Source organism: Euprymna scolopes, chromosome 25 (assembly GCF_053919585.1).
Source record: "Euprymna scolopes isolate OS-2025 chromosome 25, ASM5391958v1, whole genome shotgun sequence".
In the NCBI taxonomy this organism is placed as follows: Eukaryota; Metazoa; Mollusca; class Cephalopoda; order Sepiida; family Sepiolidae; genus Euprymna; species Euprymna scolopes.
This window is the reverse complement of record NC_136506.1, coordinates 36,058,854-36,071,744: the sequence shown is the minus strand read 5'-3', so window position 1 is coordinate 36,071,744 and position 12,891 is coordinate 36,058,854. Positions and strand designations below refer to the sequence as shown.

Sequence of the window (12,891 nt, the reverse complement as noted above, 5' to 3'; positions counted from 1 at the left end):
CCAAAACGTAAATGGTTCCAGCCATTTCCGGAACCGACTTCATATTTCCCACCACAATGTTAAAAATATACATTAAATAAAGTAATGTGTAATGCGTAGATGGTTTCACCCATTTTCGGGACCGATTAAATATCCCCCACCCCACTGTAAAAATATACATGAAATAAAGTAATGTTTAAATCGTAAACGGTTTGAGTAATTTCCGGGGCTGACTTCATATACCGTAACCCACTGCTTAAAATGTACTTGAAATAAAGTAATGTTTAAATCATAAACTGTTTCAGCAGCTTTTCGGTAGTAATACATAAAAACATTAACACGGTTAAGGATCAGGCAACCGTTGCTTCAACATGAATTTCCGAGTGTAGTATCAGTTTCAGCATTCCAGTGACTTAAATCCCCCCTTTTTTGTCTTTGTTAATGGAGGAGAAATCCTTCATTACTGATACAATTTTAATTTTTGTTATTGACCAGAGTGCCCCTTTTGGGGAGCTTGTTTCCCCCCTAAATTTATAACCGACCTCATGTCCAATTCCGCCCATGTGGGGAGACAAGTAAACAAAAAAAATAATCAGAACGGATATTTTCCAGGGCATTTTATAATTAATCAGAATTTACATTTCCATGGCATTTTGTAATTAAATCAGAAATAACTTTTTCCAGTTACTTTTTTAATATTAAAACTTTGTTACATTAAACATAGTACCTATTCACAATGTCTCCCCACGGGACAGATTTAGACACTAGGGTCGTTTTTTTAACGTGGAGAAAAAATTGTCTTAGTCGTAAAGGATTTCTCTTCCACTGAGAGAGAAGAAATTGAAATGTAGCACCTGAAGAACAGATACTACACTTTGATCTTAGCCAAAAGGCAAAGAAAGACAAATCATTTTTATTAGCTTTGCTTCAATAGCGACACCATTTTTTTTATATGTCAATTTCCTTTTCAAAGGTGACAAGGTTTAATTGGAATATTCCACTTTTATTCCACTTTCCTTTTTTAGGGATGCACAGAATGATAACGGACGGAGCGATAAGTGTAATAATATAATGATGATAATAACAACAACAACGATGATGATGATGATGATGATGATAGTAGTAGTAGTAGTATTAGTAGATACACGCGAAAACTATACAGGTAAGTAGAAAGGTAAAAATTTCTTGCGTTTGGTAACGGTTATTTGTATAAATAATATAAAAAATAATGTACAAATCAGATAAAAAATAATGTATAAATAAGATAAAAAATAATGTACAAATAAGATAAAAAAAAATATGTACAAATAAGATAAAAAAAAAATGTACAAATAAGATAAAAAAATAATGTACAAATAAGATAAAAAACAATGTACGAATAAGATAAAAAAAATAATGTACAAATAATATAAAAAATAATGTACAAATCAGATAAAAAAATAATGTATAAATAAGATAAAAAATAATGTACAAATAATATAAAAAAATAATATACAAATAAGATTAAAAAAATAATGTACAAATAAGATAAAAAATAATGTACAAATAAGATAAAAAAATAATGTACAAATAAGATTAAAAAAATAATGTAAAAATAAGATTTTAAAAAATAATGTACAAATAATATAAAACATAATGTACAAATAATATAAAAATAATGTATAAATAACATAAAAAATAATGTACAAATAAGATAAAAAATAATGTACAAATAATATAAAAAATAATGTACAAATAAGATAAAAAAATAATGTACAAATAATATAAAAAAAATTGTACAAATAATATAAAAAATAATGTACAAATAAGATAAAAAAATAATGTACAAATAAGATAAAAAAATAATGTACAAATAAGATAAAAAATAATGTACAAATAACATAAAAAAAAATAATGTACAAATAACATAAAAAAATAATGTACAAATAATATAAAAAATAATGTACAAATAACATAAAAATAATGTACAAATTAGATAAAAAAATAATGTACAAATAAGATAAAAAAAATTATGTACAAATAAGATAAAAAATAATGTACAAATAAGATAAAAAAATAATGTACAAATAAGATTAAAAAAATAATGTAAAAATAAGATTTTAAAAAATAATGTACAAATAATATAAAACATAATGTACAAATAATATAAAAATAATGTATAAATAACATAAAAAATAATGTACAAATAAGATAAAAAATAATGTACAAATAATATAAAAAATAATGTACAAATAAGATAAAAAAATAATGTACAAATAATATAAAAAAATTGTATAAATAATATAAAAAATAATGTACAAATAAGATAAAAAAATAATGTACAAATAAGATAAAAAAATAATGTACAAATAAGATAAAAAAATAATGTACAAATAAGATAAAAAATAATGTACAAATAACATAAAAAATAATGTACAAATTAGATAAAAAAATAATGTACAAATAAGATAAAAAAAATTATGTACAAATAAGATAAAAAATAATGTACAAATAAGATAAAAAAATAATGTACAAATAACATAAAAAATAATTTACAAATAAGATAAAAAAATATTTACAAATAGGATAAAAAAATAATGTACAAATAAGATAAAAAAATGTACAAATAAGATAAAAAAATAATGTACACATAAGATAAAAAAATAATTTACAAATAAGATAAAAAAATAATGTACAAATAATATAAAAAATAATGTACAAATAATATAAAAAATAATGTACAAATAAGATAAAAAAATAATGTACAAATAACATAAAAAATAATGTACAAATAAGATAAAAAATAATGTACAAATAAGACAAAAAAATAATGTACACATAACATAAAAGAATAATGTACAAATAAGATAAAAAATAATGTACAAATTAGATAAAAAATATTTACAAATAAGATAAAAAAATATTTACAAATAAGATAAAAAAAATAATGTACAAATAATATAAAAAAAATAATGTACAAATAAGATAAAAAAATAATGTACAAATAAGATAAAAAAATAATGTACAAATAACATAAAAAATAATGTACAAATAAGATAAAAAAATTATGTACAAATAAGATAAAAAATAATATACACATAATATAAAAAATAATGTACAAATAAGATAAAAAAATAATGTACAAATAAGATAAAAAAAATAATGTACAAATAATATAAAAAATAATGTACAAATAATATAAAAAATAATGTACAAATAAGATAAAAAAATAATGTACAAATAATATAAAAAAACAATGTACACATGAGATAAAAAATAATTTACAAATAAGATAAAAAATAATCTACAAATAAGATAAAAATAATGTACAAATAAGATAAAAAATAATGTACAAATAATATAAAAAATAATGTACAAATAAGATAAAAAATAATGTACAAATTAGATAAAAAGATAATGTACTAATAAGATAAAAAAATAATGTACAAATAAGATAAAAAATAATGTACAAATAAGATAAAAAATAATGTACAAATAATATAAAAAAATAATGTACACATAAGATAAAAAATAATTTACAAATAAGATAAAAAATAATGTACAAATAAGATAAAAAAATAATTTACAAATAAGATAAAAAATAATGTACAAATAAGATAAAAAAAATTGTACAAATAATACAAAAAAAAATAATGTACAGATAAGATAAAAAATAATTTACAAATAAGATAAAAAATAATGTACAAATAAGATAAAAAAATAATTTACAAATAAGATAAAAAATAATGTACAAATAAGATAAAAAAATTGTACAAATAATACAAAAAAAAATAATGTACAAATAAGATAAAAAAATAATTTACAAATAAGATAAAAAATAATGTACAAATAACATAAAAAATAATGTACAAATAATACAAAAAAAAATAATGTACAAATAAGATAAAAAAATAATGTACAAATAATATAAAAAATAATGTACAAATAATATAAAAAAATAATGTACAAATAAGATAAAAAAATAATGTACAAATAAGATAAAAAAATAATGTACAAATAATATAAAAAAATAATGTAGAAATAAGATAAAAAATAATGTACAAATAAGATAAAAAAAAATGTACAAATAAGATTAAAAAAAATGTACAAATAATATAAAAAAAATGTACAAATAAGATAAAAATAATGTACAAATAAGATAAAAAATAATGTACAAATAAGATAAAAAATAATGTACAAATAAAATAAAAAAATAATGTACAAATAAGATAAAAAGAATAATGCACAAATAAGATAAAAATAATTTACAAATAATATAAAAAAAAATAATGTACAAATAAGATAAAAGAAAATAATACCCTTTGCAGCTTGAGAACTATTTAAAAAAACTGTACTTCTTAGAAAAATTAAAGTTCTAATTAGAAGAAGAGCCCCACAGTTTATATAAACAAAGAACAATTACAATCGGGTTTGTGCCAATTACTCAAGGTGGTTAAACGGTCATTTGAAATCCTATAATCACACATCATCTTTTTTTTACAAAAGATTCACCACTTATCAAGGCCCAGAGTCCACTCGAGGATAAGTGTTAAAGAGTTTACAGTAGTCAATTGAGTCTACGTTTAGGTTTAGGCACGGATAAAGAGTATGGTAAATTATTGATAGTGGTTTCAGATAGACGAGTGTTTCTCCTGAAAGTTTGACGAGGGGGAGATCATAGATTGGAGCTCAGACGAGCGCTTGCCATAAAAATAACGATAACGCAGAGACAGGCTCATAACGTCTCTTCTGTGAGAAAGAGGTTGCAGCAAAGAGAAAAAGGCACCTTCTACTAGGCTATAAAGTCTATTTTGAACACTGTTAAGGCATGATGAGTCTTTCTAGCCGCTCATACCCAGATGTGACAACAATACTCCATCCTTGGACGTACCTGGCTCTTATATAGGAAGAGAATTGCATCAGCAGTCAGATATCTACTGGATCGATAGAAGGATCCCACCATTTTTCCAGCGACCTTGGCAACAGATTTGATGTACGTGTTCCATTTCAGATCAGGAGTAAAGGTCAAGTTCAGAAGCTCGTCAAAACATGGAGCCTCCCCAAGACAAAAGCCATTCATTTCAACTGATGCCAGATGGGGACGAGAGTGTTGATGATGTAAAGATATAAGCTTGGTTTTAGATGCATTAAAAGTAACCAGCCACTTCTTTCCCAATTGTACCACGTGCTCAAAAAAACAAGTGAAAAATATTTGCAGAACTCGATTTACCGTACACACCTATGAGCAAAATACACTTGGACGATGAATGTACAAAATAATTAACAACACACACATACGCGCGCGCACGCTCGCACGCATTCAATAGACTGTCTATATAGAAGCAGTGGCAGGAATATTTTAACAAAGAATAGACGCCAAGCTGGTTGACTTGGATTTTTGCGGTAGCTTATCTTGATAATATTCTTGTTGAAAGTGAAAATCGAGGACAACACGCTGAACATGTGAAAATATTATTTAGAAATAAAACTAAGCATTGATAAACGACATTTCAATACTTTAAACATATAATCGATGAATTGGATTGAAAGCTAAACTCAACCAGATTTAACGTTATAAAAATATGCTCCGCAACGAATGTGTCAGCACAGCAGCTTATGAAATTAATAAATAAAAAATCCACATTACTTAATTATTTTTGTAAACATATATTAAACTATTTATTTAAAATTATTTGTCTATCATAATAGTAGGTAAGGTAATTTAATTTACAACAACTAATTAGAATGTTGTTTTACTTAAATATTATAAGCGATACACTGGACCTTTTTTTGAGTGGATTTTTTATGCTTACCTCAATTTATTTTATTTCACTCATTTTTAGTAGAATAATTATATTATTTTTTTATGTAATACATAAAATACAGTTTCATTATAAAAAAGGGAGAGACGATTTATCAATAGTTTTTATACTAATTTGTATTGCGAAATCAACACAAACTCAATTTCGTAATTCATCAATTTACTGCTGCGTTTACGGAAGTTTTATTTTATGCATACGGGAATGTTATTTTCACATCGTTTCGGACAAAGTAAAGTTCGACCTTCTCCTTGAACTCAGAATCTATACAGATTTTTGTTTAATCTACGGCGGTAGCTTGTTCTTGTTCCATCAGGTATGTGAAAGTTAATAGCTTAAGTCGTCATCTGAAAAGTTTCGACTGACATGTTTTATTTTCGTGTGTGAATAAACGAACTTTACGAAATTATGAAATAAAAACCATGTAAACAGTTTTGACATTTTAAATTAATGATGGGACGATTCCAATATTTTCTTGATTCAATTCAGTACTAAATTCTCGATTCCTATACAATTACCGATTCATCTCTAAATTCCCAATTCTAACAAAATTACCGATTCCGATTGTTTTAAATTTTTTAAATATAGTTTTTGTGGGTGGTCGGATTACCGCAAGACCTCATATAAAATGTGTATATATTTTGGCAAATGTACAACTACACTTATGGGTGTGATCTACAAATGTTAATTTATTAATAACAAATAAATAATAATCCAAATTGCTTAATTTTCCTTTAAAATAGATATAAAACTATTTATTAAAAATTATTTGTCTATCATAATAGTAGATAAACTAAATTAATTTACAACAACTAATTAGAATGTTGTTTTACTTAAACAATATAAGCGATTTTAATTTTGCTGGTAGTTTAAAATCCATAAATATTTATCATTTCATCATTAATACGAACCGTGGAAAATTAAGTTTTAAACGAACGTAAAGAAATAAAAACAATAAAAAGAATCTTTTTGGGCATCGGAAAATAAGGTAAAAATATTTCCGATACCACAAAAGGCTCGATTTTTTTGATTCACGATTCCGATTAATCGTCCCAACCTACTTTAAATGTATACGTGTCGATAAAGAATTTAGTTCCACTGCGTTTACCATGAATTATTTATTGTTTTGGTTTTTGATTTTTGGTAATGAATTCTCGATTGTTAACTAGTTAACTTAAAATTTACTAATCTACTTAAAATTACTTAAAATTTACTAATTTACTTAAAATTACTTAAAATTACTTAAAATTTACTAATTTACTTAAAATTACTTAAAATTACTTAAAATTTACTAATCTACTTAAAATTACTTAAAATGTATTAATCTACTTAAAATTACTTAAAATTTATTCATCTATGTTTGAGTAGAGGTTGGATTAGCGACATATAACTTTCGCGTTTGCAAAGATCTAACATTTCGAAAAAAAAAACGTATCGAATCGTTTGTGCAGTTGATAACGATTTTCAACTTTGTGTTTTTATCTCGTAAATGGTCAGTAAGTTTTTTGAAATTCCGGACAAATTCTTGAGTCTGACATAGCGATTCCAGAGATCGACAAGAGGAACCCGAAGAAAGTCGGAGGTTACATCGGGCAAAACATTGTGAGAATAACATCCTAGATGAGAATAGTAGTCCGAATAATTAACACGAATAAAAATTATACACCCTCATCTAAAAAATTCTGAAATATATGTTTTATTTTAGCGTATTGCAAAGGCGCGTAGAACACAGTTGCTTTATTTCTCAGCTTCTTTTAACGAACGTTCATTTATCTATATTTCGGTAAAGCTTTGATTCTCCTGTGTTACTAAGCAACTTATATCTTTCGCGTTTGCAAAGGTCTTCCAACCGTTTCAGTTTTTCAAAGAAAAATCGTGTCGAATCGTTCGTACACTTGATAATCATTGTTAACTTTCTGTTTTCATCTCGTAAATGGTCAATAAGTTCCTGCATGTCGCTCTTCTCCAAGTTCATCGACTCAATATGGTATTCCAAGTCCGCGATTTTGTCTTTGTCTCCGAAGAAGCTGTTGTCTGTTTGCGACGAAACATCGGGCGCTTTCGGCTTAAGCCCATAATTACACCTGTTAGTCGAGTTAAGCGACATTGATTGCACCCCGCTGTGATTTGTATGAACGCCGCCATTTACAAATCTGTGCGTCCATTTTTCTTTGAGATTTCTTAGTTCCAACGGGTCGTACATTTGTCCCGAGAAGTTCGCGAAAAAGAAACGCATGAACCATTGGCCGAAATGAAAGATTGCTCGGAAATTTCTTTGCATAATGCTTTCTACAGGGAAATTCTTTTCAACATCAACTTTACAAAATGCTGATTGAAGTTGCTTAAAGTTGTTATATATCGAAATGTCACTTAGACCAGGGCCGAACTTAACTGCTTGCAGAGAAATTGTCGCTGGAAAGAGAACCTTCATACCAACGCAGAAATCTGCCCCCGTACTTAATTCTTCGATTGCTGTGATGTAGGGGTTGAGATATATATGAATAAATTCCATCAAATGTTTCTTGGTTATTGTTTTTGTGTTAGGGAACACCGTGATGGCTTTTGAAGGCATGCTTCTTTTTAATGCCATATCTAGTTTGAAATGTTTAGCGTAGCTTAGAAAGAAAATGTATTGTATTGTAACAGAGCGCGGACCAGCGTGTGCAAATACCGAGCCGTGTGCGAAATGACGTCACGATGAGGAAAAAGAAGTTCAATAAAAAAAAAAGAGGAGAGAGATCGATAGAATGATCACGTTCGAGACGTAGGTGACGTCAGAGCCGTAACGAGAAGTCACGCGTGGCGAGAGAATGAGAAAATAAATGTCGCTGTTATTGCTTGTCCTGTGTTCCTTGCGACGTAAGCTCCATACAACGCGTTGGGTGTCGGGTGTCTACACGTTAACGCGTGTATACACGTGTATAACGTTACAGCATCTGGTCTGATATTACACTTAGTCTATTGTCTCCTCGGTCAGTGAAGGAGAAGTCCTTCTAAACTAAGGCAATTTTAATTATTTGCTCTAATCCAGATTACGTCTTTTAGGGAAGTAGAATCTCTTCACATTAAAAACCGACGTGTTTAACTCGAGAGGAGGCAAGTAAATAATAATCAAATTATACAAGTCTTCGTCTTGGAGACGGACTTTAAATCCAGTTTTTTTTTTTTTTATAAGGCTATGCCGAAATTTGTGCGTAGGGCATTACACCTACGTTGTCGTACATCACATTTTCTTGTCTTCCGCTATTTTCATTTCTCTAATAGAAACGTCATCAATATCTATGACGTCATCATTTGAAAAATGAAAACTTTTTTTTATTTTCGTTGCACGTCTTTTAAATAGGTTTTGTAATTTCGGTAAAAGTGCACGGTGTGGGGGACCTTTACCTTTAAGAAGTTGACTACGGAGAGGTCGAAAATAAGGAAATGCTTTTCGGAATTAACACCCCCAACCTCCTCATGTTAAGATCAGCTTTCGGAATACCCCCCCAAAAAAAAACTTCCCCATGTTAAAAACGACTTTCAGAATAAATACCCTTTAGAGTTTGGACAACCCCTCTTGACTATTTCTTTCATGCTTTTAGAAAGTAGACTGTAACATTTCACAGCAAAAACTCGTCTAGCTACAACTACTGTAAATGATTTCCTTTTTTCTCCCCTCTGTGTACATAAGACTAAACGGAACTTTCATGAACATAGTTTCATTCTAAGAACCACTCGTCTGTTGGAAACAATACCGCAGTGTTGATTCGCAGTTGACTATGGTCGTTTTCAAATGCAATGATAACAAATTCTTGTTGAGCCAGTTTCTTAAATGATCACATTTTGGTGCTTCTGCAGTTTAAATCTCGTTTTTCCGTGAGTCTCGCTTGGCAGCGCCTATTGAACGACGAAAATTGCCGAATTATACCAAGTGAGAAAAACGCGGCGCGATCAAGCAGACGGCAAAAAATTGGAAGAAAAAAAAAAGAAAGAAAGGAAAGAGTTTTATTGCGCTTCAAAGAAAAAGAAAAGGCAGAGTATCATTGCGCTTCAAGCAACAAGTCTTTAATCTTTTGAAAAGGAAGGAAAATGACCAATTCCAAGCTGGAATTTATTTGTAAGTCTCCTGAAACAATCCTCATGTTTTTTCTTTCTTTCTTTTTTTTCTTTCTTTTTCACGAAAACCAACTGCTGGCAACGGAGGAGAAGCACAAAATGTCGTCGAATGCGTATCTTAAAATAAAAAACCTAACCGATAGTTTCGGCTGGGGGTGCAGTAATGACCAGTATGGACACTAGACCTCCTTGCAAATCGGAGACCCAGGGCACAAGGTGAAAGTTGACGAGCCCGTCTTTATTAGACAGAAACATAATGTCAGGTTACGGTCGTCGAACCGCTTTGGGTCTCCTTGCTGAGAAGGAGGGTTTTCTTGTCACAATCCCTGACCGTCAATCTGAAACCCTCCTTCCAATAATTAAGAAATACATACTGTCGGGGACCACGATAATCTTCGATTGCTGGAAAGTATACTGCAAAGTATAATTCGAAGGGTACGAACATCTTACGGTTAGCCACAACCTTAATTTCGTGAACCCTACGGCTAGGGCTACCACAAATCATGTGGAGAGGATGTGGAAGGAGGTCAAACAATGAAATAAAAGAGAGTGTGGAACCAACCGCGATCTGCTTGACAGCTATTTGTGTGAATTTATGTGGAGACAAAAATTCTGAAAGAACTCTTTTGTCTCTATCATAAATCATATCGCAGAAAGCTACCCGGTGTCATGCATTGTGATTGGCTGATCGGCGTCTTACGTCAGATTACAAGCAAACCCATGCGGTCACATTCCGAGGAAAGCGGAGCGGACGTTTAAATACGTCCAGTTAAAAATTTGCACAAGTACCAACACTTATTTACCTTTTATCCTTGAGAGGCTTAAAAGTCTTTATAAAAATTGACCCATGAGTACAAGAAAGAATCAGGATAGGATTAAAGTGTAGAATATGTTCTGTTCCAGCTTCAAGAGTGATGAGTAGATTGACAAAGGGATGAAGTGATACCTCCTTAGATATCCCAAAAATTTATCGTGGAAATAATAAGGGAAATATTACAAGTTAGAAAAGCATTTATTGAAAGGCTTAAACAATTTTGTTTTTTAAAAATTTTTTTGTAAACTTTAAAAATGAACTTTTCTTAATTTTTGAGATGACGATTGGTTATTCGTATTATTTGGATGCATCGGACTACTGTTCTCATCTTCAGTGTTACTTTCACAACGTTTCAGTCGATGTAACCTCCAACCTTCTTCAGATGTCACTCGTCGAGTTCGGTAATATTTCTATCGAAATCGGGAATTTGGACGGAAATACTTAGCATCTCTCTCCAAGCATGGCTGGAGGAACAAGGGCATACTACTCCTGTAAAGTAAATAAGGGCTTATGTTCGAAATTCCGTCTACATTCCCAATTCGATGGAAACATGCCCGAGTTCGACAAGATACATCTGAAAAGGTCGGAGGTTACATCGATCGAAAATTACACTGGAGATGAGAACAATAATACGTGCAAAAATTAAGATATCAATTTCCAAAATGTCTTTTATAAACTTTACAAAGTGAGGTGTAAAAATTTAATTTAATTTAATCTAAAATTGCTTTTGATTTGTTTTATTTTAAATAAATGGTATTTTTTAGATTAGGTCCACCTCCACAACTTTCTTTTAAATGACAACTTTTAAAGGTTTTCGACTATGCTGACTACGAAAATTGCATTAAAATTTTGCAGAAATAATTAGTTATCGAGATATAAAAAGTTGTATTATGCATTGTATTTTTTTGGCGGCCATCTTTTTTTACGCGCGTTCAATGTCAGTCAGAGATGAGTAGAAAATAAAAAAAATCTACTGATGGAAGATTTCAAGACTATTATCGCTCAGATGATAAAGGTTGAGATGGACTCACAGAAAAAAACAGAAAAAAGGTTTGTTCCAACAACAACAACAACAACTACAAACACAAGAAAAAATAAGGTCAACTAGAAGAACAACAAAAAATTGAAGAACGACTACAGAAAAACCAAGAATTGCTTCTAAGAAACCTAAACAATAAACCATTTACTGAGAGCAACACATAGTTTTTGTAGAACAAGATATTGGGCAGCATGGAGATAGTTACTTATGTTCCCAATGAAGACGAAACCGTCCGCATTTTCTTTTCTTTTCTTTTCAACGTCAATTGTGAATATTAACCTAATGCGAAAATGTTTAACTACTTTTACAGAAGTTACTAAACATTGCAGAATCGTATAATACATTCTACCTTAAAAAAAAAAAAGGTGTATGAAGTTTGCGGGAACTCTGAGGTCACTGTCGGGACTTTTTAGCCCCAATACTTGACTATTCAACTAAAAGTGGAAATGTCTTAATTTGGCTAAGTAGGACGATGTAGATTATTTAATTTTTACATCAGTCGTAAACAGGTACTTTAACGACTAGCGGAATTATCGGCAGATCATTTTTACATGCCTTATCTTCGCTCATTGATTAGTGTCTCCAAAGAATGTTGAAATAAGACGAAGAGTACTAGCGAAACTAGAAAGTGAACTCAATGTTACTTAACAGAAACTTGCGGAGGATTTCCAAAGGGTTGTAAGCGTGAGAAGCGATTTTCAAGGCATAGAAGAGTTGGGCGTAGCATGCCAGAAAACAAAGTGTAAATCCAAAAATTACTCACCTGAGAAAGTAAAAAAGGAACATATTCAGTATAAATAAAAAATACTCACCTGAAAAAGAGAGAGAGAACATGGCTATCCACATTTTCAAAACAAGCGAACCATACAAAAGTAGGATAAATTATTCCTGAGATTATGTAATTGATGTAGCAAATTACGTTGGGAATTTATTTTAGTTCTTTTCGGATTACGGCAAGCCTGATCATAAAGATTCAGATTGTAGAAGCAAAAAAAAAAAAAAATAGAATCAAACATAAAGGATCTAACAAAAAGTCATAGGAAAATTTATGCAAGTACATAATATTCAGAGTATTCAGTAAAACATTTAAACACAGTTTTTTACATAGAAATTACCACTTATCAAGGCCCAGAGACCACTCGAGGATAAGGGTTAAGAGTGTA

At 29.3% G+C, this 12,891-nt stretch overlaps 1 protein-coding gene and 1 pseudogene across 1 annotated transcript; both read right to left on the bottom strand.

Moving 5' to 3' along the window:
- Positions 1 to 769: 769 nt before the first annotated feature.
- Positions 770 to 885, bottom strand: LOC145247634 (U2 spliceosomal RNA; annotated as a pseudogene).
- Positions 886 to 7,450: 6,565 nt separating this feature from the next.
- Positions 7,451 to 9,041, bottom strand: LOC145247331 (uncharacterized). The gene has a single exon (XM_080108986.1). It carries the CDS (start codon positions 8,365 to 8,367, stop codon positions 7,543 to 7,545), a length of 825 nt encoding a protein of 274 aa, XP_079965112.1. The 5' UTR covers positions 8,368 to 9,041; the 3' UTR covers positions 7,451 to 7,542.
- Between the last annotated feature and the right edge of the window lie 3,850 nt (positions 9,042 to 12,891).

Excerpts from the sequence above, each read along its gene's own strand:
- LOC145247331 (XM_080108986.1), bottom strand. The coding sequence starts at position 8,367 with ATGGCATTAAAAAGAAGCATGCCTTCAAAAGCCATCACGGTGTTCCCT.